General features: G+C 45.1%; 2 protein-coding genes across 2 annotated transcripts in view; one reads left to right on the forward strand and one right to left on the reverse strand.

Moving 5' to 3' along the window:
- Positions 1 to 9,719: 9,719 nt before the first annotated feature.
- Positions 9,720 to 16,078, reverse strand: C1H4orf46 (chromosome 1 C4orf46 homolog). Its single transcript, XM_040332362.1, has 2 exons — positions 15,954 to 16,078; positions 9,720 to 10,248 (listed from the first exon to the last, which is right to left on the reverse strand). The coding sequence occupies exons 1-2, from the start codon at positions 16,017 to 16,019 to the stop codon at positions 10,060 to 10,062; spliced, it is 255 nt and encodes an 84-aa protein (XP_040188296.1). The 5' UTR covers positions 16,020 to 16,078; the 3' UTR covers positions 9,720 to 10,059.
- Positions 16,079 to 16,361: 283 nt separating this feature from the next.
- ETFDH (electron transfer flavoprotein dehydrogenase) overlaps positions 16,362 to 24,821 on the forward strand; it is a 47,551-nt gene continuing 39,091 nt past the window's right edge. The window contains exon 1 of the mRNA XM_040332348.1: positions 16,362 to 16,516. Within this exon, the coding sequence (XP_040188282.1) occupies positions 16,483 to 16,516 (34 nt within the window). The 5' untranslated portion in view covers positions 16,362 to 16,482. The remainder of the gene's footprint in view (positions 16,517 to 24,821) is intronic.

A 24,821-nucleotide genomic window follows, 5' to 3' on the forward strand; every position in this document is an offset into this window, starting at 1 on the left:
AAATTACCTGTCTCTTGCAGCAGCCAACCAGTTTCTATACCTCCACAAAATCCACTCTTGTCTCAGAATGCAAAGCTGGATAAAGAGGTGTGACCAGGCATTAAAAGTCATTGCCACTAAGGCATAATGACTATGGCATTTTAGGTCACAATATATTATTATACTATACAGTATATTATATTGTATATATTACATCATAATTCTACTCTAACTACACTACATTTTGTCATGGCAGTGCCAAACTTGGTGTCAGTTTAAAATGATTTCAGCTCCATTATTAGCCAAAAGCACAGATAAAACAGCAATTGCATCTCTGCTGTTTGCCACTCACCTGGATGTTCCATGGAATAGGAATGCATAGTGATTTTGCCATTTACATTGTATTTGAGGCCAAGACAAAAAAATATATATATTGTATTTGCTGGCGTATAAGACTACTTTTTACACTTAAAAAAACTGTCCAGAAAGCAGGGGTCGTCTTATATGCCGGGTCAGCTGCTCGGATGCCTGCTGGATGTGCGGTAATACTGTATGTAGCTTTGGCTATATACAGTATATACTGCTTAGCCAATCCCAGTGAGCCAAGTATTCATATGAATACAGAGCCTGCTCGGATTGGAGTAACAACCTCTGCCAATCCAAGCAGGCTACATGCAGTAGCCTGCTCGGATTGGCTTTGAGTCAGAGAGGCGTGGTCTGATGATGTTACAGCCTCTGCCAATCCAAGCAGGCTTTGTATTCATTAATAGAATACATCGCTCACCGTGATTGGCTCCAGCAAGAATGAAGAAGAATATGTTTCAGAAGGAAGAAATATAAAGCCTCGGAAGGGGGGGTCGTCTTATATGGTGAGTACAGGCAAAAAATCTTAAACAAACTGTAAAATTAGGGGGTCGTCTTCTACACCCGGTCGCCTTATACACCGGCAAATACGGTATATATATATTTTTTTTTTAATGTGGTAAATATGAATTTTTTTTTTTGAGAATTTATATTCTCAGTTTAAACCAGTAGCCAGAACTATTGTGCATTCCTCTTAGTTTACTGCAGGAAAATGAAGATTGAAGCTCAGACCCCTAGACATTAACCAGACCCAAGCCTCCTGCCTATTTTGCCTTGTGCATGATCCGCCTCGGTATCCTCCATCTTTAGGAAATCCGTAACATTCTCGAAATTCTATGTGTAATTGTAAACCAAAGTCAATGTCATATTGAAACAATTATTTACAAAAAAATAAAATAACAACTTATTAAAAAAATGTACATGTTTCAAAGTCATAGTTTCCTCTTGAGTTTATTCTCTGAATTGAACTCAAAGTTCACTGCTGCAACAAAGGTAGAAGTTACCCAACACCCCAATTGGGGAGAACTGGGAAGCAAAGGTAATACAGATCCCAGAAAGTTTCCTTCAAACTAGAGCAGGGGTCTCCAAACTGCAGCCCGAGGGCCAGATGTGGCCCTTTGCTAGCCTTTATCCGGCCCTTGGGGCAAAATTCCTCCCACTGATAGGAGGCACTATTCCTCCCACTGGGGCACTATATATTCCACTGATTCCAATGATGGGATACTATTCCGCTTACTAATAGGGGGAAAACTTCTCCTATTGACCACCAAACCTGAGGCCATATTTATTCCCACTGATGCTGGATGCCCGTGACATTTCCTGCCCCTGCTGGCCACAATCCGGCCCTCCTAAAGTCTAAAAGAACAATAAAGTGGCCCTTTATTTGAAAAGTTTGGAGACCCCTGAACTAGAGTATGTGGTTTTTGTCACCATAAAATATGTATCCTTTTTGCTAATAAAATTTTTGATTTTCATCACACTGGCAAGAAAAAACACTAAATAGTAGAGCTTTTTCTTGGTTATGGGTGTACATCTAGTTAAAGGGGTTTTCCACCCATTTTGTACGTTTATTAAAAGTCAGCAGCTACAAAAAGTGTAGCTGCTGGCTTTTAATAAACCGACACTTACCTGCTCCACGGCTCCAGCGACACGCCGGACGGGCTCCGCTCCTCGCCCCCCCTCGCCGGCCGGCGTCTTCATGCTCAGTGTGGGCACCCGGCCGTGACAGCTTTCGGCTTCACGGCCGGGCACCCACTGCGCATGCGCGCGCGGCACTGCGCATGCGCGAGCGGCGCCGTCTGATTGGACAGGCGATCGCAGAGGACCCGTCACGTGTCCTGGGCGATCGCCTACAGCAACCCCTTCCTGTAGGTGATTAAGCTTAATCGCCTAGGCAATTAGGCTTAATCGTCTACCCGGAAGGAGGAAGTGGGACAGGAAGTCCCACTCCTCCTGAAGCCCCCACTCCCCCCCCAAAAAAATTACATGCCAAATGTGGCATGTAAGGGGGTGAGGAGTGGGATAAGCGGAAGTTCCAATTTTGGGTGGAACTCGTTAATAACATAACATTTTTTTATGGAAACACTATTTCTTTTCTAAATACAGTTCCTATTCATACCCCTTGAAATTTTCCCAATTTTGTCATGTTACAACCGAAAACGTAAATCTATTTTATTGTGATTTTATGTGGCATATAATTGTGAAGTGGAAGGAAAATGATAAATGGTTTTCAAACCTTTTTACAAATAAATATGTGGAAAGTGTGGCTGAAATTACAGCTGGAAGTCTTTTTGGGTACGTCTTTACCAGCTTTGCACAACTAGAGTGAAAATGTTGCCCATTCTTCTTTGCAAAATGTCTCAAGCTCTGTCAGATTGGATGGAGAGCGTCTGAACAGCAATTTTCAAGTCTTGCCACTGTTGCAACAGATTGTCAATTGGATTTAGGTCTGGACTGGGCCATCCTAGAACATTAATATTCTTTGATCTAAACCATTCCATTGCAGCTCTGACTGTATGTTTAGGGTCGTTGTCCTGCTGAAAGGTGAACCTCCGCCCCAGTCTCCAGTTTTTTGCAGACTAACAGATTTTCTTCTAAGATTGCCCTGTATTTGGCTCCATCCATCTTCCCATTAACTCTGACCAGCTTCTCCGTCTCTGCTGAAGAAAAGGTGTGTTCAGGGCAGTGGCGTAGCGTGGGTTGTCAGCGCCCGGGGCAAGGCAAGTTATTTGCGCCCCCCTAACTTGTGGACTTTTCACACTCCCCGAGTCCCTTCCCTTCCTACAATAGTACTGACCAACCTGACCACTAATCTACCCAATTCCTATACTGACCACTACACAATACAATACACTGACCTATCTCATTCCTATACTGACCACTACACTACACACTTACCTACCTGATTCTTATACTGACCACTACACACCACACCACACTAACCTACCTGAATCCTATACTGACCACTACACTACAAACCACACCACACTAACCTACCTGATTCCTATACTATACCAATAAACACTGACCTATCTCATTCTTATACTGACCACTACACTAACCTACCTGATTCCTACATCGACCACTACGCACCACACCAAACTAACCTGTCTCATCTGACCAGATCACCTTCTTCCACATGTTTGCTGTGTCCCCCACATGGCTTCTCGAAAACTGCAAATATGACTTCATATGGCTTTCTTTCAACAATGGCTTTCTTCTTGCCACTTCCATAAAAGGCCAGATTTATGGAGTGCACGACTAATAGTTGTCCTGTGGACAGATTCTGCCCTCTGAGCTGTGGATCTCTGCAGCTCCTCCAGAGTTACCATGGGCCTCTTGGCTGCTTCTCTGATTAATGCTCTCCTTGCCCGGCCTATCAGTTTAGGTGGACGGCCATGTCTTGGTAGGTTTGCAGATGTGTCATATTCTTTAAATTTTCAGATGATAGATTGAACAGTGCTCTGTGAGATGTTCAAAACTTGGGATATTTTTTTTTTTAATATAACCTAACCCTGCTTTAAAAGGGGTCGTAAAGGTTTTTCTTTTATTTTCTAAATTGGTTCCTTTAAGCTAGTGCATTGTTGGTTCACTTACCTTTTCCTTCGATTTCCCTTCTAAATGTTTTTTTTCCCTTTGTTTGAATTTCTCACTTCCTGTTTCTCCTCAGTAAGCTTGCCCCCATCATCCGAGCGGTGGAAAGTAATTTAGAACAGCTTACTGAACACCTTACTGAGGAGGAACAGGAAGTGAGAAATTCAGACAAAGAAAACAAAGACAGAAAACATTTAGAAGGCAAATCGAAGGAAAAAGGTAAGTGAACCAACAATGCACTAGCTTAAAGGAACCTTTTTAGAAAATAAAAAACAAACCTTTACAACCCCTTTAAGCTTCTCCACAACTTTATCCCTGACCTGTCTGGTGTGTTCCTTGGCCTTCAAGATGCTGTTTGTTCACTGAAGTTCTCTAACAAACCTCTGAGGGCTTCACAGAACAGAGCTTCTTCTGAAGGCAATTGGTTCCACTAGACTTTAGTTAGGGGGGGTCAGAGTAAAAGGGGCTGAATACAAATGCATGTCATACTTTTCAGATCATTTACATTTTTGGCTGTAACATGACAAAATGTGGAAAATTTCAAGTGGTGTGAGTACTTTTTCAAGGCACTGTATAGGCTGCACATAAAAAATGAAAACATATATGCCCCAAAACACTGTATAAAAATAAATGTACATGAGACACAGGAGTTCCCTGTGTTAAAGAACTACTACCTATCTAAATATATCTTCATCTTATTAAAAAGCTTGATTTGCCAATATTATTGTAGGATTTTGAAAGCTTTCCAAGTAGAGGAGCATTGCAATGCACGTGGGTTTTTCTACCAAAGACACACATAAAAGTACATACACCTTTTTCTCCCAACGGTCCACTGGTCATTCTGATGACACAATGGGGGTTATTTACGAAAAGCAAATCCACTTTGCACTACAAATGCAGTCACTGTAAATCTGAGGGGTAGATCTGAAATGAGGGGAAGCTCTGCTGATTTTATCATCCAATCATGTGCAAGCTAAAATGCTGTTGTTTTATTCTCCTTGCATGCCCCCCTCGAATCTACAGTGACTGCAGGTCCAAGTGCACTTTCAGCGTAATTTCAAGTGCACTTTTAGTGCAAAGTGGATTTGCCTTTAGTAAATAACCCCCAATGGGTCCTTCTCTGGTGGCAGCAGTGGAAGGTCCCTTACTTTTGCACAGAAAGTGAGGATTTCTCAGAAGAAATAAGGACATTTAAAAGCAAAATCAAAGGATGATACAGTTGCGTTCAAAATTATTCAACCCCCCAATGCTGTAAAGTGTTTTAGGGAATTTAGTGTACATTTGTAATTGTATTCAGAATGAAATCCTACAAGGACTTCTTAAAGAACCATATGCAACTAAAATGACATCAATTGGTTTTGTAATACAGTAGTAAATGTGTATTTTGTGAATTCTTCATTTACACAATTATTCAACCCCTTAAAGACTACCACTCTGAAGAACAGAGGTTCATTGAAGTGTTTTCAATCAGGTATTGAAAACACCTGTGGATGTCAGGGAGCAGCAATAAAGCCTAATACGCACCAATCAGGCAGCTTTAAAATGACTGTGATACTCAGCTCCTTCTAGACATTTACTGGTGTGGTTACAAACATGGTGAAGTCAAGAGAATGGTCCAGGAAGACAAGAGAAGAGGTGATTACTCTTCACAGGAAGGGCAATGGCTATAAGAAGATTGCAAAGATGTTAAACATACCAAGAGACACCATAGGAAGCATCATTCGCAAATTTAAGGCAAAGGGCACTGTTGAAACGCTACCTGGTCGTGGCAGAAAGAAGATGCTGACTACGACTGCTGTGCGCTACCTGAAGCGTAGAGTGGACAAAAGTCCCCGTGTGACTGCTGAGGAACTGAGAAAAGATTTGTCAGATGTGGGTACTGAAGTTTCTGCTCAGACAATACGGCGCACACTGCGTAATGAGGGCCTCCATGCCAGAACTCCCAGGCGCACCCCCTTGCTGTCTCCAAAGAATAAGAAGAGTCGACTGCAGTATGCCAAAAGTCATGTGGACAAACCACAGAAGTTTTAGGATTGTGTTCTGTGGACTGATGAAACAAAAGACATTTGTGGTTATTTCATTATAAATGTTATGTTATATTTGTCTGACCTACACGTGCCTCTTTGATTTAATTGTAAGCAGGATGACTGAATGATCAAAATCAATGTCAAACTGGCCAAAACAATCAATTTCAGTGGGGGTTGAATAATTTTGAATACAACTGTAAGTAAAGGAGGACTGCACTAAGGTAAAGGAAACTATTTAGGAAAGAAAAAAAAATGTACCTTTACAACCCCTTTAAAGCATTAGGAGCAGTACAAGTTTTTTGAATGCTGTAAAATGTTTACTTGGGCGCTAAATTGTTTGTACAAATCAACATAATGCTATAGGCCTTGTTGAAGGTCAATGGAATTCCTAAACCATACCTACCAATAATCTCCTGGTTAATGAAGCCAAATCAAATACTCATCTAAAACAATTCAGCAATTATCTCAAGCCAGCTTTCTGACTGTTACTGCACATGTACAAAAACAATAGGTCATCCACCTACCTAAAGCTAGGTACACACCGAGGGTTTAAGAAATAAAATAAAAAAAGTCAGCTCTGGTCAGAGACCCTGTACCAACCATGCAAGGTTAGTTCAGTGACGCCTCCCCCCCCCCCAATGAGCTTTTGTGTTGGGACAGGGGGGCCTGCGCCCCCCTGCTGAGCTGCTGTGTAGGTACAGGGAGACCTGTGCCCCCCCCCCCTGCTGAGCTGTTGTGTTGGGACAGGGGGACCTGTGCCTGCCCCCGAAATACTCTGATCAGCACACTCTGCCATTGGCGGAGAGTGCCGATTGGGAGTCGGTCAGATGCTGGTATTCCAGCATGCACAGCCATCATCTGTCAGACAGACTGACAAACACTGCCAGAAAGGTCATCCACCTACTTAAAGCTGGGTACACACCGAGGGTTTAAAAAAAAAAGTCAGCTCTGGCCAGAGACACTGTACCAACCATGCAAGGTTAGTTCAGCCCCCCCGCTGAGCTGTTGTGTTGGGACAGGGGGACCTGCACCCACCCCCCGAAATACTCTGATCAGCACACTCTGCCATTGGCTGAGAGTGCCAAGTGGGAGTTAGTCAGATGCTGGCTTTCCAGCATGCACAGCCGTCAGACAGACAAACACTGGCAGAATGTCAGATTTTTTTTAACCAGAAAACGTCTCAACATTCTGCCCGTGTGTACAGGGCTTAAAGGGGTTGTAAACCTTTGAGATTGTTCACCTTAATGATGGGGACGAGCAGCTCCAGCCACTGTCTTGGGTCCTCATTGGCTGCATTGATAGCAGCAGGAGCATTGGCTCCCGCTGCTGCCACTCAAAGCCAGTGACAGGGGAGCCGGGGCTGTGTCAATGGATGCAACAGCAGAATTCAGGTGCACGCCAGCACCAGTGCCCTTCAGAGAATGCGGGTCTCTGTGGGGGGCACTTGAGAAGGTAAAGCCAATAGCGCCGCTGGGGGATGCCAGAAGGAGGATAGTGGCTGCTCTCATCTTTTAGCTCCCAATGATATTACATGGGGCAAGCAAATAACTAATTGGGGAAGGGAGGATGTGTTGAGTACAAGGTCAGTTTAGATCACCTCCTTTGCATAGTAGCATCCATCCCAAAGCAAAAATTCCAAATGGTAACAAAATATTTAGGATCACCAAATCGCTCACAATTTTTTACCATAACAGTAATTAAAAATGATGAGTAATACCGTTCAATATTTGTACAAAACCATTAATGTTACAACTGAACTCTAGTAAAGTTGTAAAGCATCCTCTCCTGTACAGAAATGTCCTACTCTGATTTCACTGCACACTGTGAGCTTCTTCCAGAGTAGAATAGAAGCTGCAGCAAGTGAGCTAGAACCCGCCTCATACTCTAGTTAGAGCATGTTCTAGAATCTAGATCCTTCCTCCTGATCCTGACTGTCCTTGGCCTAGGTTATTCATGCATTGGATTTAATTATTTCAATCATGGAAGCCCAGCATGTGGGCATAACCTAGAGCAGCTTGACTTCCACTTCAAGAAATTTATGTTTGCATAGCTCCTTCCAAAAGGCCAGCCCATTTCTTGCCTAAGGGCTGATGGCTCTCATTAAAAGTACTGAGGCAAAGTTTGATGTCATCTCCCACCAGCCATAGTCGGTCTACATTGCATTGAGAATCACAGACTCAGTGATGTCAGTGGATTCAACATAAAGGCATGCAAGGAAATACATTTTTTTTTTTTTTTTTAATTAGCAGGTTGATGGAGTAGAGAAAAACCAAAATCTGTGAAATTGTAACCTATAAACTAGGGCTCTCCAAACTTTCTAAACCAGGGGTCAATAACCCGTTGATAGCGATCTACTGGTCAACCTTCAGGCAGAACACGTTCATGCCCCTGCCTTGCCAATCCCCAACTGGCAGAGCTATGAAGCAAAAATGTAGGACATGCCATAATCAATCCTAGCCTGCAAAGGCATTCCCCGCTCCGCACTTTGTTTACTATGCGGCTGCAAGGTGGGGACTACCTAGGACACCTCGGAGCTTTCATCCCAGGAGTGGACTGTGCTTATCCCAGCTGGTTCCTCTTCAGTTCATCCAGGCACTTGTGGATGACATCATGTAGAATGGATGCGAGAAGAACAGAACAAACAATACAGACCAATGCGCAGACCCCAGGGGTGTGCCCTCCTGACACCCCTGCTGAATCGCACCCACCTGATTGTCCTGTACTATGCACCCAGTGGTGTGCCCTCCTAATCCCCCCTCTGCAGTGCCCTGCTGACCCCCCCTGTCCACTGCCCTACCGACCTCCGTACACCGGCATTATTTCTGCTGACCCCTGTACACTGCCCTACATACTACTTACAGAACTCAGAGCAACCAGCAAGGCCTGAAACTAGTCAGACTTGTGGGAGGGGGCGAGTGTCGCTGAAGCTAACTTTTCCAGTGACAGTTTTGTCTGTGCCATCCTTGTCCTTACTAGTTAACTCCTGTTCTTTACAAAGCCAGTTTATTTTCCTTCAAACTTAAGGGAGGCCAGACTGGCCAGCAGTACTTGGCATCGGTGGGAGTAAACATTGCCATATTTGGTATGGGGGGGGGGGGGACAGTGCCCCATTGTTGGTGTCAGTGGTAGAAACGTTGCCCCATTGATGTCAGTTGGTGAAATAGTGTATCATATGAATGGGAGGAATAGTGCCTCAAGGGCCAGATAAAAAGCAAGCAAAGGGCCGCAGTTTGGAGACCACACTAATGTGTCTTAACAATAACCAAAGTTTCAATATAATAATATGCAACCAACTGTAACAAGTTTTTATTAACTATATATATTTTTCCTATTAGAAAACAATCTAGCAAATAATTTACATAGACAGAACTGCATGTTCCATCACAGATAACACTGTGCTGGAGAAGTTAAAGCACAATTTAAGCGCCAGTATAAAGAAGGAGTAACAGCAATAGAAAATACTCCAAAAACATATTGGGGTTGATTTACTAAAGGCAAATGGACTGTGCACTTTTGAAAGTGCAGTTGCACTCTGCAAGGGCAGTTGCTCCAGAGCTTAGTAAATAATGGAGAGCTCTGCTGACTTCCATCATCCAATCACGTGTCAGCAAAAATGCTGTTTTTTGCAATTGTCCTTGCACATGATTGGATGATGGAAGTCTGCAGAGCTCTCCATTATTTACTAAGGTCTGGAGCAACTGCCCTTGCAGCGTGCAACTGCACTTTTAAAAGTGCACAGTCCATTTGCCTTTAGTAAATCAACCCCATTCTGTTCCAGCTGCAATTTGTAGGGCATATTTTGTTTATATAGCTCCAGGGAGTTTCTAGCCCCAGCACACTTATACATATTTTATCCAAGACTGGAGTTTTTACTAAACAATGCAATATATATTTTACACAGATAAAAAGGAAGGATTCTGAAACTCATGCTATAGGTCTACGAAAAAAGTGCCAAATGGTGTCATTACATGTACAATTCCACCTTTAGGACCAGTATACTCAAGCAAGGTCAGTTTGTAGAACAATGAAGCACAATGTGCAAGCGCATGTCCAAAAGGTATTTCCAACATCCATGCATGCTAGCATTTAAAATAGGTCATGGCCCAGATACTGGAAGTTCTGCCACAACTACAGCGTTAGGCTGCAAAGATTGATAACCCTCTTTCAAAAGGATTCGCCAGGCCTTCAGGAAACGGGCATTTTCTGTGCATTTAGCTGTAAGTTCTTCCACCCGAGAGGATAAGGCTGATGTTGCTTCAAGCAGTTTGGTCAAGGAAAAGGCAGCCTGTAAAAACAGAGAAAAACATTAGTTTATTATTGCTATATTTACTGACAAATTTTGCACCAAAAAAAGTGCAATAATAAAAAAATAAATAAAACAAACCACACAAACACATATGCACCTAGATGGCTGCAGCAATGATCCAATTCTGATCACTCAGTTCTCGGTCTTCAGTGAGCAGAGAGATAGTGACTGTCGGTCATGGCTCTCTGCTCTCCCCCTCCTAGAGTTCTGGGCTGTGAATTGGGCAGAAGGTGCTGGCTCTGGTGCTCAGCAGCACACAGAGGCTTAGCCAGCTGCAGTTTAGGCACCTAAGTGGATACCAACATGGTTGAGATCCCTGCAAAGCCTGGACCGACTGTCACGTCAGCGCAAAGCAAACTTTAGCCCACTGTTGACTGAATCTGGGTCACAGGAGGAGTGTAGAACCAAGTGCACTCTTGTGAACCACAGGGGAAGTATGGCCAAAAGAGCTTTTTAAACACACCGAGTTAGGTAAATGGTAACTCTAAGAAGAGTTTCAGGGTAGCATCCGAGAGATAGGCTCCTCCTTCCTGCAACAGTCCAGCTTTATAAAATTTGTTAGACTTACCCGTGTGCCTCAGTATTCGTAAAGCACAGAAGGAACTAAGCAAGTCCATGTTTCTCCCATAATATTTGGTACTATCACTTAAGCCTCGTACACACGATCAGATTATCCAACAGGAATTGTGTGATGGCAGGCTGTTGTCAGAAAATCTGACGGTTTGTATGATCCATCGGACAATTGTTGTCAGATTTTCCGCAGACATATGTGGGATAGCATGCTTTAATATTGTCCAATTGTGTGTACACAAGTCCGGATAAAACTTCAAAGTACAAACATGCATGCTCACCATAACACATTAGCAGAAGTTGCCCAAAGGGTGGTACTAAAGAGCTGAAAAAACACCTAGTTTCCTGTTTTTTTGCCGACAACTCTTTGCCGTTTGTATGCAATACAAGTTCACATGTGCCCTTCGGACAAAAGTCCTACGCTTTCGCCGATGAAAAGCCAAATCGTGTATACGAAGCTTTAGAGTGGGAACTAGTGCTGCCCTGAAAAGCCCCCCCCTCGTCTAAAAACTTACCAGGTACCTAACCATCTGAGAGGATGTATCAAGCAAGATTTACTAGGCTGGGGATAAGGCTTGGAGCACCTTGTGTCCATATGTCTGGTCTTGGCTGGACAGCTGGTGGAGGGGGCCGAATTTGCATCGTACAGACATTACATGTGATCTGCAGAGCAATGCCGTGTGAATCACATGTGATGTCTGATCGCACAAGTGTGACCCCAGTGAAAGGGTTAAGGTAGGTTTTGCAGTATAGTGCTAGAGCGTTTGGCTCTGGCTTGAACAAAATGTGGCAACCCTAGCGGCAGTGCTTGCTCTTCCACAGCTTGACCAATGTGCAATGCATTCAGTTTTTTTTGGACAAATTTAGTCAAAATCCAAAACATGTATAAATAGATTTAGTCAAAAACATTTTTTTTTCCAGACAAATCCTTTCATCGGAAGCAAAAGTTTTACAGAGTGCACATGTACTCTTAGCACTGGGACGCATTAAAATATATACAGTGCCTTGCGAAAGTATTCGGCCCCCTTGAACTTTGCGACCTTTTGACACATTTCAGGCTTCAAAACATAAAGATATAAAACTGTAATTTTTTTTTTTGAAGAATCAACAAGTGGGACACAATCATGAAGTGGAACAAAATTTATTGAATATTTCAAAACTTTAACAAATAAAAAACAGAAAAATTGGGCGTGCAAAATTATTCAGCCCCCTTAAGTTAATACTTTGTAGCGCCACCTTTTGCTGCGATTACAGCTGTAAGTCGCTTGGGGTATGTCTCTATCAGTTTTGCACAATCGAGAGACTGAAATTTTCGCCCATTCCTCCTTGCAAAACAGCTCGAGCTCAGTGAGGTTGGATGGAGAGCGTTTGTGAACAGCAGTTTTCAGTTCTTTCCACAGATTCTCGATTGGATTCAGGTCTGGACTTTGACTTGGCCATTCTAACACCTGGATATGTTTATTTGTGAACCATTCTATTGTAGATTTTGCTTTATGTTTTGGATCATTGTCTTGTTGGAAGACAAATCTCCGTCCCAGTCTCAGGTCTTTTGCAGACTCCATCAGGTTTTCTTCCAGAATGGTCCTGTATTTGGCTCCATCCATCTTCCCATCAATTTTAACCATCTTCCCTGTCTCTGCTGAAGAAAAGCAGGCCCAAACCATGATGCTGCCACCACCATGTTTGACAGTGGGGATGGTGTGTTCAGGGTGATGAGCTGTGTTGCTTTTACGGCAAACATAACGTTTTGCATTGTTGCCAAAAAGTTCGATTTTGGTTTCATCTGACCAGAGCACCTTCTTCCACATGTTTGGTGTGTCTCCCAGGTGGCTTGTGGCAAACTTTAATCGACACTTTTTATGGATATCTTTAAGAAATTGCTTTCTTCTTGCCACTCTGCCATAAAGGCCAGATTTGTGCAGTATACGACCGATTGTTGTCCTATGGACAGAGTCTCCCACCTCAGCTGTAGATCTCTGCAGCTCATCCAGAGTGATCATAGGCCTCTTGGCTGCATCTCTGATCAGTCTTCTTCTTGTATGAGCTGAAAGTTTAGAGGGACGGCGAGGTCTTCGTAGATTTGCAGTGGTCTGATACTCCTTCCATTTCAATATTATCGCTTGCACAGTGCTCCTTGGGATGTTTAAAGCTTGGGAAATCTTTTTGTATCCAAATCCGGCTTTAAACTTCTCCACAACAGTATCTCGGACCTGCCTGGTGTGTTCCTTGTTCTTCATGATGCTCTCTGCGCTTTAAACGGACCTCTGAGACTATCACAGTGCAGGTGCATTTATACGGAGACTTGATTACACACAGGTGGATTCTATTTATCATCATTAGTCATTTAGGTCAGCATTGGATCATTCAGAGATCCTCACTGAACTTCTGGAGAGAGTTTGCTGCACTGAAAGTAAAGGGGCTGAATAATTTTGCACGCCCAATTTTTCAGTTTTTTATTTGTTAAAAAAGTTTGAAATATCCAATAAATTTTGTTCCACTTCATGATTGTGTCCCACTTGTTGATTCTTAAAAAAAAAATTAGTTTTATATCTTTATGTTTGAAGCCTGAAATGTGGCAAAATTTCACAAAGTTCAAGGGGGCCGAATACTTTCGCAAGGCACTGTACGTAGCGCCTGTGTACTTTCAGTACAGGTGCTATGTTAAATTTAGAGGGGGATGAGAGAGTTACTTTGCTCTCGTCCATGTTGATTTGGTTAAATTGGGTTTCTGCCAGGCTGAGCTGTCCTGTGGGTTCATTCTGTGTTCCAAAGATACATTTCCATCTTTGGATAGCGGGAGGCGCCTTTCTCCAGCAGCCAATCAGAGGAGTGTTTCCCTCATGAGGCATGCTGGGGGAGGGTATTTCTTGGGCAGACGCCATTTTGTAGGGAGTTCTGTTCTGGGTGTGCGCACAATCACGGGACCCAGCGAGATGGCCTACCAGGCCGCACGTGCTACGCGGAGTTCCTGACTTTGGGCCCTCATGGCCCGGAGCAACTAAAGCTGAAATGGGGCCCCAGTGACTTACTGGGTCCCCACATCCCATGAGGAAGATCCCAAGCGAGTTGTGCCGTTCGATGGGGAGTCGGTCTGAGGTGAGCCTGGAGGCAGGTGATCCAATAGGGCTTAGACAATCCATCGGGGATCTGGGTGACCGGACACTGAGAAGTTGTATGCTGCAACTTGTCAGTCGGTGACCCCAAAACTAAGAAGTCTACCTGAGGGAGATTCAGGCAAAAGTATAGTCATTGAGATGATTCGCTCTATTGTCTACGTTCCTGAGTAAAGGGCCTGTGGCAGAGGTTTCACTCCTAATTCTATTAGAGCCAAGTCGGTGGCAGAGACTTGTTCCTTCTCAAAAAAGTTCTGAGTGATACTCTGGCTGCCAGGTTGGTGTGAGAGGCCTGTCCGGGTACACTATACCCACTCCAGCTGGAGTGGCGACATGAGTTAAAGTCCCATTGGAGGCAGGACTGCTTCCGTTTATCTATAGGCCTGAATCTGCAAATTCTCCTTTCACCAACCTATTTCTGTCTACTTCAAGTTAACTGTTTTGTCATGTTGGGCAAGAAATAAAAGCACAGAAAACGACACCCTGCTGTTTGGACATTCCGTTATTGCATCATCATCATCCCTAGACACATTAGAGGTAACATAACATGCCGCCCCAAACTAACCAGCAGCTCCTGAGGGGGTAGCGCTACATATACAAACATGCTTACAGGGCAGGGTTTATAACATGCATCCTGGAAGTGCTGTATGATTGGCATTAGTGAGACTAGGCATGCGTCTATAGGTGCCATCCATAGAGAGGCCACATGCATTCATCTTCTCTGCCTAACTACCGTTTTAACAATGCCATTCGCTGCCAAGTAAACCAGAAGTGACATCACTTCTGGGATTTTACATCAGAGACCCGATCAGAGCCAAATCTGGCTTTGTCCAGGTCTCAGCCTAGGCAGCGGATGCACCAGCTGGTGGCTTGGGTCTCCCAGCAAGAGCGGCGGAAGGTGGCAGGGACGTCCTCTTCCACTCATTTAGGATAGAAGTCACTTAGCCTTTAGCTGCATCGGTTGTTATCACTGAAGAGCCGGCCTAAAAAAAAAAAAAACAGTACCAGGGTGATTTCTGCAGCTATCACCCTGGTATAACCCCTTCAAGCCATAAATGCAAATTTGCATAATAGAGGGATGTCCCATTACATGAAAACAAGTCACATTTGGGTGAGCCAAGATGGTTTTCATATAGAAAGTTGTTGTTTATTCAGAATTACCCACAAGGCAGTTAGGGAGACAGAATTGTTGTTGAAGTTCACAATATTATTTATAAACTTTGCAGCCTAGGCACGATGATTGTTTACTAAACAATCACCTTCATGAATAAAGATCCAACCTGAATAAGGAGCCCCCTTCTTTCTGCATCATAAATGTTCTACTCCTAAGTGCATACCTCCCAACATTCTGACATGGCAATGAGGGACACCTACTAGCAAATGTATGTAGGCATAGGACACGCCTCCTGCCACACCCCCTTAAAGGAGAATTAACCACAAAAAAAAGTTTAATTAAATCCACAGGGGACTTTTTCTTTACTATTCCTTTATATTGGCATTTAAATTGTACAAATGCAGCAATGTATACAATTTGGATGAAAGATTTAGCATTGGGAAACACTTTTTGAAAAATAAAAAGTGCAATTTTATATAAAACTATATAGATCAGCGCAAAATGAGGGACAAATAAGGAGTAATGAGGGACAAATAAGGAGTAATGAGGGACAAATAAGGAGTAATGAGGGACAAATAAGGAGTAATGAGGGACAAATAAGGAGTAATGAGGGACAAATAAGGAGTAATGAGGGACAAATAAGGAGTAATGGAGGGACAAATAAGGAGTAATGGAGGGACAAATAAGGAGTAATGGAGGGACAAATAAGGAGTAATGAGGGACAAATAAGGTGTAATGAGGGACAAATAAGGTGTAATGAGGGACAAATAAGGTGTAATGAGGGACAAATAAGGAGTAATGAGGGACATTGCTCCAAATCAGGGACATTTGGTTGCGATGCAAGTGTTTGGTAGACGTGACCCGTCCGCCACACAGCCTATACTCACATCATCAATCTGCAGCTCCACTTCCTCCAACACCTCCTGCGGGTCACCTCTCACCGAATGCGCCATCTCCTCCTATACACAGACTCGGATTTTCCCGGCTTCTACACAGCCAATCACAGAGACGGCTTATATCAGCAAATCAGAGAACGTTTTCCTACACGCCGCCCTTCTTTTTTTTTTTTTTTTTTTTACTTACACAAACTTTATTTACCGCACCACAGTCAGAAAAAGGAGGAAGGACACAGACAGTTGTGCGCACCTTCAGGCACAAGGTAGCGCTGTAACACAAAGACAGCCACCAAGGAATTAGACGCTCCCGCCGCTTCTCTATGGTTATAGTTTTCCTAGGCAAGGCGGTCACCTCCGGTGCGCTGCTCTGCACTACATCCCCCGGCAGCATTAGCGCTGTTGCGGCACATGCGCGGTAGGGGTGAATTGACCTGGATGTCAGTGTCAGAGTACGAAGCTGGAGAGTCAGTTGGGAGTTTATGTATTCTCATAGCGGTGCGTGACTAGAATATCTGTCACCATGCTGTTACATGTCTGCAGATATACAGCACAAGGTAAGAGGAAAGCTGGTCGCGTAACTCTCAGGGGTTAGGGGTGTTATTGCAGGTCCAGCTGTCCTGACTGTGACTTTGTGGTAGCTGAGGGGATGTACACTGCAGCTAGGGGTGTCCATTCCCTCAGTCTGTAACTCATGAAGCGATGGAGGCAGAGCCTGGCTTATTAGGCTGTGAACCTGTGTTGTGTTTTCCTCCTCAGTCCTGCATACACACCCCAGACTCCAGCTATTACTCCCCCAAATACGTGCGCCCCCCCAGACTCCAGCTATTACCCCCCTATATATGAGCCCCCCCCCAGACTCCAGCTATTACTCCCCCAAATACGTGCCCCCCCCCAGACTCCAGCTATTACCCCCCTATATATGTGCCCCCCCAGACTCCAGCTATTACTCCCCCATACATGTACCCCCCCTCCCCCAGCTATTACTCCCCTATATATGTGCCCCCTTCTCCAGCTATTACCCCCCTATACATGTACCCCCCCTCCCCCAGGCTCCAGCTATTACCCTCCTATACATGTACCCCCCCTCCCCCAGGCTCCAGCTATTACCCTCCTATACATGTACCCCCCCTCCCCCAGGCTCCAGCTATTACTCCCCTATATGTGTGCCCCCCCTCCTCCAGGCTCCAGCTATTACCCCCCTATATATGTGCCCCCCAGGCTCCAGCTATTACTCCCCCATACATGTACCCCCCCCTCCCCCAGGCTCCAGCTATTACCCTCCTATACATGTACCCCCCCTCCCCCAGGCTCCAGCTATTACTCCCCTATATGTGTGCCCCCCCCTCCCCCAGGCTCCAGCTATTACTCCCCCATACATGTACCCCCCTCCCCCAGGCTCCAGCTATTACTCCCCTATATATGTGCCCCCCCAGCTCTGGCTATTACTCCCCTAGATATGTGCCCCCCCCCTCTCCCAGGCTCCAGCTATTACTCCCCTATATATGTGCCCCCCAGGCTCCAGCTATTACTCCCCCATATTACTCCCCCAGGCTCCAGCTATTACTCCCCTATATGTGTGCCCCCCCCTCTCCCAGGCTCCAGCTATTACTCCCCCATACATGTACCCCCCCTCCCCCAGGCTCCAGCTATTATGCCCCTAGATATGTGCCCCCCAAGCTCCAGCTATTACTTCGCTATACATGTGCCCCCACCCTGCTATATGTGTGTATGGTTTCTCTCTTGTATAATGTGTGTCCTTGCATGTCAGTGGATACAGCAGCTCTGACACTGCCCCTGCTGGTCACATCCCAATGTAGGGAAAAGGTCATCCCTACACAACATCCATGTGGAAGGACTCGGCTCCTTACGTCTTCTGTAATGCCTTCCCCCTGGAAGGCGCGTCCTGTTTAAACATCCACCTTTTAGATTCGCATTCTGTAAGGATTTTCTGCCCGCCCATGCTGGCTTGTTTACGTGGATCTGATCTTGGCTGGCGTCAGGTGAACTATAGATTACACAACAGAATGGTGTGTCTTTCATAACCATCCCAAATGGGGTCATCCTCTCCTTGTTTAAAGGATAAGTTCACCTTTTAAGAAAAATAATAAAGACCTATACTTTTGTATTAAAAGAAAAAAGTGCAATTATTATGTTTTACTACAGGAGGCTGAAAAGCATTGTAGCCCTGATGAGTGGATAACAAGTACAATGTCAGACAAGTCCTGCAGCTTTCAGACAATATCCACATACAGGCTGTCAGTGAATAAATGGCAAAGGTGATCATCAGTGCCTTGCAGTTCATTCAGAACTACAAGCCATCAGCCACAGTGGCTGACGATAGTTGTAGTCTGTTCATTCACAAGAAACTGTGACTGAACGATACTGGCATGTGAGTGGAGCCCCTCATAGGCATGTTGTTTTTGAATCATGATAGCAGGTGAGGGGAGAAGATCTCCCGCTCGCTGTCACACTAAAGGGGGGGACTGCAGAAGCTGGAACGTCCCCGATAGCGCAGGAGCCCCCTTTTTTATAGAAGCTGGAACGTGTTACATGTTCCACCCTAAATACAGGGGGGGGGGGGGGGGCGGACGTAACCTGTTCCGAAAGATGAACTTGGCCTTTTTTTTTTTTTTAACCACTTAAGGACCGGACCAATATGCTGCCTAAAGACCCAAGGGGTTTTTACAGTTAGGGACTGCGTCGCTTTAACAGACAATTGCGCGGTCGTGCGACGTGGCTCCCAAACAAAATTGGCGTCCTTTTTTCCCCACAAACAGAGCTTTCTTTTGGTGGTATTTGATCACCTCTGCGGTTTTTATTTTTTGCGCTATAAACAAAAATAGAGCGAGAATTTTGAAAAAAATTCAATATTTTTTACTTTTTGCTATAATAAATATCCCCCAAAAACATATATAAATTTTTTATTTTCCTCAGTTTAGGCCGATACGTATTCTTCTACCTATTTTTGGTAAAAAAAAGCGCAATAATCGTTTATCGGTTGGTTTGCGCACAATTTATAGCGTTTACAAAATAGGGGATAGTTTTATTGCATTTTTATTTTTTTTACTACTAATGGCGGCGATCAGCGATTTTTTTCGTGACTGCGACATTATGGCGGACAATTTTGACACATTTTTGGGACCATTGTCATTTTCACAGCAAAAAATGCATTTAAATTGCATTCTTTATTGTGAAAATGACAGTTGCAGTTTGGGAGTTAAACACAGGGGGCGCTGTAACATTTAGGGTTCACTTTGTGTGTGTGTGTTTACAACTGTAGGGGGGTGTGGCTGTAGGACTGACATCATCGATCGAGTCTCCCTAATAAAAGGGATCACTCGATCGATGCGCCGCCATAGTGAAGCACGGGGAAGCCGTGTTTACATACGGCTCTCCCTGTTCTTCAGCTCCGGGGAGCGATCGCGACGGGGCGGCTATAAACGAATAGCCGCGCCGTCGTCCCAGATCGCTCCCCTAGGCTTACCGACCTCCGCATGTACCGGGGGGGTCCCGATCGGACCCCCGACCCACGTCAAGCAGAGGACGTACCGGTACGTACATGTGCCATTCTGCTGACATAAATGTACATGCGGCGGTCGGCAAGTGGTTAACCACTTCCATACCAGGCACTTACGCAGCTTCCCGCCCAAGCCAATTTTCAGCTTTCAGCACTGTCGCACTTTGAATGGCAATTGCGCGGTCATGCTACACTGTACCCAAACAAAATTGGCGTCCTTTTTTCCCCACAAATAGAGATTTCTTTTGGTGGTATTTGATCACCTCTGCGATTTTTTTTTTTTTATTTTTTTTTTTTTTTTTTGTGCAACAACTAAAAAAAGGCTGAAAATTTGGAAAAAAAATTACGTTTTTATTTTTTTCTGTTAATTTTTTTGTAAATAAGTTTTCTCTTTCAATTACGGGCACTGATATGGCGGCACTAATGGGCACCGATGAGATGGCACTGATGGACATCGATGAGGTAGTACTGACGGGCACAGATGAGGTGGCACTGATTGGCGGCGCTGGTATGCGACACTGATGGGCACACATAGGTGGCACTGATGGGCACACATAGGTGGCACTGATGGGCACACATAGGTGGCACTGATGGGCACACATAGGTGGCACTGATGGGCACACATAGGTGGCACTGATGGGCACACATAGGCAGCACTGATGGGCACACATAGGCGGCACTGGGCACTCATAGGCGGCACTGATGGATACTTATGGGTGGCACAGATGGGCACTGATAGGTGGACACTGTGGGGTGGCACTGATGGACACTGTGGGGTGGCACTGATGGACACTGTGGGGCAGCACTGATGGACACTGTGGGGCAGCACTGATTTTGCCAGGTTGCCAGTCAGTGCCCATTTGTGGGCACTGATTGGCATCTTTTTCTTTTTTTGAATGCTTTTTTTTTTTTTTTTTTTTTAAACTTCTTTTTTTTTTGCAGGCTTTTTTTTTTTTTTTTTTGGCCCACCCAGGTGGTCCAGGGTCGGCATCCCTGGTGGTCCAGTGTGGCGATTCGAGGGGGGGCTGCGCTGATAAACAATCAGCGCGAACCCCCCCTGTCAGGAGAGCCGCCGATCGGCTCTCCTCTACTCGCGTCTATCAGACGCGAGTGGAAGAAGAGCCATCAACGGCTCTTCCTGTTTACATCGTGATCAGCCGTCATTGGACACGGCTGATCACGTGGTAAAGAGTCTCCGCCGGAGGCTCTTTACCGAGATCGGAGATGCAGGGTGTCAGACTGACACCCCGCATCACCGATCGCCGCTATGCGCGCCCCCACGGGCGCGCGCGGCATGAAATCCTGCAGGATGTTCTGGAACGTCCTGTCAGGATTTCATAACCACTTCCCGGACGTAAATCGGCTATAGGCCGGGCAGGAAGTGGTTAAAGAATCATACTTACCTAGGTGGATGCTGCATCTGTCCCCCGACGCCTGTAACAAACGGCGGTGTTTGTTCGGTTCTCATTGCTCCGTGAGCAGAGAGCTGCGGACTGTCAGTCACAGCCCTCTGCTCTGCCCCCCCCCTTCCTGTCTTACTGGGGCACAGGGCTGGGGAGGGGGTGGCTGGCTCATGCTCTCAGCAGCTTGCTGAGAGGCTAAGCCGGGTATCAGGCCAGGGAACTGGGGGATCCTGACTCTCTCCTGAAAACGGTTCACAGGCGTGCAAACTAATGCCGCCTACACATGAGCTGCTCTCTGCTAATCTATTTTAGCAACCTCCTTTGACAAAAGATTCAGGCTGCTTTTGTCTAAAAAGTCAAAAAATATGTCAGGAGTTCTCAGGCTGATAACAGAGGAACCGTTCAGAAGAGAGCTAGAAGACTTGGCTCATTGAAAAGGGATAACAAAATACTGCAGATATATGTGCCCAGCTCAAATTTCATGAATCAGATTTACATCCACTTGATTATTTTTTTTTTTTTCATTAAAATAATAAACATGTTATGCTTACCTGCCTTGTGTAGCTTTCTTTGAGGCACTCGAGTTTCTGCTCTGTGTGTCCATTCATACACAGAGCCATGGTTTGGCCCCACCCATCTGTCTCCTGATTGGTTCACTGGATGTAATTGACAGCAATGGGAGCCAATGGCTCACATTGCTGCCAATAGTCAATCAGGCGCGTGAGTCCCCGGCAAGGCTCTCATGGACATTGTTGGATGGAGAGGGGGCCCAGGTCAGTATTGGGGGAGCTGGGGGTGCTGCTGGCCTACAGGTTTTTTACATTCATGCATAGAATGCATGAAGGTAAAGAAAACCTTATGCCTTTACAACCACTTTAAAGCAGTATTAAACCCAAAACCCCAAATTTCATATATTGCAGCTTACCAGTCATTAGATGTGGTGGCTGCATTAGCTTTCTTTTTGTTAGGATTTTTCCCTCTGTTTTCAGAGGGTGATCTTGCCAGTACTGGGGTGTGGAATTTTTTTTTTTTTTATATGTACTTGTCCAAAGGCACTAAATCAGGGTCCCAATCTACTTGTCCCTCATGACAATCTTGCTTGTCCTGATTTAAAAAAAAATGAAATCAAAATCTATATAATTTTTTTTTTTTTTTTTTTTTTTTTAAACCAAAGCCATGTTTAAATCTGAGGTTCTTTTAGGGATGTCTGGGGCTTTCAAAAAAGAAACCGGCTTTATGGCGACTAAGGCCCGGATTCACAAAGCACTTACGCCGACGTATCTCGAGATACGCCGCGTAAGTGCAAATATGCGCCATCGTATCTGTACGCCGTGCCCACAAACTAAGATACGCCAGAAAATAGGCTTCATCCAACCGACGTAACTTGCCTACGCTGGCGTATCGTGGGTGCATATTTACGCTGGGCGCCTTTGCCGCTACCATTGATTTTCTATTCACATATGCAAATGAGGAAGATACGCCGATTCACGAACGTACGTCCGTCCGACGCAGGCTACGACTGGTGCGCGTAAGTCGTACGTCCGGCGTAAAGTTATTCTCCATATATGAGGAGCAACCCATGCAAAGGTATGGACCAGGGAACACAAGCCGTCGTATTTTACGTCGTTTACGTTGGACGTGAATATGGCTGGGCGTAGGTTGCGTTCACGCCGTAGGCAGTGATCCGTCGTATCTTAGGCAGATGTTCCGACGTGATTCTGAGCATGCGCACTGGGATGCGTCCACGGGACGGCGCATGCGCCGTTCAATATATGTATTTGTCTGAGACTCAGGCCATCATTTGCATGGGGTCACGCCTCATTTGCATGGCTCATGCCCAATTCCGCATACGCCGGCTTACGCCTAGGAAACCCAGCGCAGATTTGGCAGCACTGGCTTTGTGAATCCAGTGCTTGCCTCTCTGCGCTGCGTCGGCATAGCGTATCTGAGATACGCTATGGCGGCATAAATATGCGCCGATGTATGTGAATCCGGGCCTAAAAGTAGAACTATAGCCCTTGTCAGATTTTTTTTTTTCCACCATCTGTGTCCCATTGCAGAGATTTACCTTCACTTCCTGTCCCATAGCCAAACCGGATGCGAGAGAACATTAGGGAAATTCCTTGGGGGGGCCCCCCAGGTCACCAGAACTAGTGTCCCTATTGGAAGATTTCCCCTGATTGTAAAGTCCTATTTTTTTTTTTTTTCGTTGAGCGGGGATATCTGAATGATGCCTGCGTTATTCAGATATCGTCTTTTAGAGCCGGCAATTCTGTGCATGTAAGAACAATCATAGTACCTTTTCTGATGCTTGATCGTTCTTACAAGCGCCCACCGCCCTCCTATGCTTCTACCGACTCACTGGTCATCAGTCTCTATGATCGTTATGACGTCACGCCGGGCCCAGGGGCGGACTGACCATTCGGGCACTCGGGCACTGCCCGAGGGCCCCATGTCACTAGGGGGCCCCATCAGGGTTGCCAGCCTCAGTAAAACCAGGGATAGTATGTGTTTTTTTTTTTTAATCCCAAGATTATAGCTGCCCCACCTCTCCAGTACCTTTTCACTGTGTGTATGTGTATTCTGTGTGTATTTGTATTCTGTGTGTGTGTATATTGTGTGTCTGTGTGTTTATACTGTGTATGTATACTGTATGTGTGTGTGTATACTGTGTGGCCCCATAATCTATTGCCTGGGGGCCCCAAAATCTGCTATTGCCCGGGAGCCCCATAATCTGCTATTGCCCAGGGGCCCCCATAATCTCCTTTTGCCCGGGGGCCCCATGAGTTGTCAGTCCGCCCCTGGCCGGGCCTCTGCTGGGAAGCCGTGATCGTGTTTTTTGTTTTTCTTTTCTCGGATTTCAGGCTTCCCAGCCTAGAGGTGAGATGTGGGGTCTTATTGACTCCATATCTCACTGTAAAGAGGACCTGTAATGGTTATTCCTATTACAAGGGATATTTACATTCTTTGTAATAGGAATAAAAGTGATCACTTTTATTATTTTATTTTTTAAAGTGTCAAAGTAAAAAGTTTAAAATAGAATTAACAATAAAAAAAAAAATGATGATTTTTACATGTAGAAGTGAAGTGTCAAAATTGGCCTGGATAGGAAATGGTTAACACTTTTTTTTTTTTAAATAATAAACCTGTTATACTTGCCTACTCTGTGCAATGGTTTTGCAAAGAGCAGATCGGATCCTCCTCTTCTCTGTTCCTATGCCAGAGCTCCTGGCCCCTCCCTCCTGCTGGGTTACCCCACAGCAAGCAGCTTGCTCTGGGGGCACCCAAGCAGGCGTGCTCCCAAGTCGTGGCTCCATGTGTCCATTCATACATGAAGCCGTGGCTTGGGCCCCCTATGTGGTAACTTTTTGGTGACAGGTTCTCTTTCATCCAGGGTCTAAAAGAGACCGGGATACAAAGCAGGGGGTGTACACGTGAGGGGCACTTTACCTGGATGTGTGGAAGCATTTAGCAGTGCAGCGTCCTGAATACTTCCATCTGACTAGCAAAACCCAGCTGCTTGTTAAAACGTCCTGCCCGGAGCCTGGAACTGAACTTCGGGCGATATAAAGTGTACATCCCTACAGTAACACACCTCCCATATTGGAGTGCCTATAATCTGGATGAAAGCGCAACAGGCACACCTTTTGGACAGCAGCATTGCAGAAAATGCTGCTGGTTCCTGCTTTCTCGATGCTGCTTCCCCAAACTTCTGGTCTTCACACATAACCGTTACAGTGAATAGTTCACTTTTAAAAAAAAGTGTGTATATATCCACTTGCGCAGCTTCCTGCCCAAGCCAATTTTCAGCTTTCTGTGCAGTCGCACTTTGACAATTGCGCAGTCATGCTACGCTGTACCCAAACAATTTTTTTTATCATTTTGTTCACACAAATAGAGCTTTCTTTTGGTGGTATTTGATCACCTCTGCGATTTTTA

The sequence above is a fragment of the Rana temporaria genome, chromosome 1 (genome assembly GCF_905171775.1).
Source record: "Rana temporaria chromosome 1, aRanTem1.1, whole genome shotgun sequence".
Classification (NCBI taxonomy): Eukaryota; Metazoa; Chordata; class Amphibia; order Anura; family Ranidae; genus Rana; species Rana temporaria.

What these genes read in the sequence shown, in the direction of transcription:
- C1H4orf46 (XM_040332362.1), bottom strand. Translation starts at nt 16,019, where the DNA reads ATGGCGCATTCGGTGAGAGGTGACCCGCAGGAGGTGTTGGAGGAAGTG. An exon ending in TGGAGCTGCAGATTGATGAT is followed by an intron (nt 10,249 to 15,953) that starts GTGAGTATAGGC and finishes CTGTTTTTACAG; the next exon opens with GCTGCCTTTTCCTTGACCAA.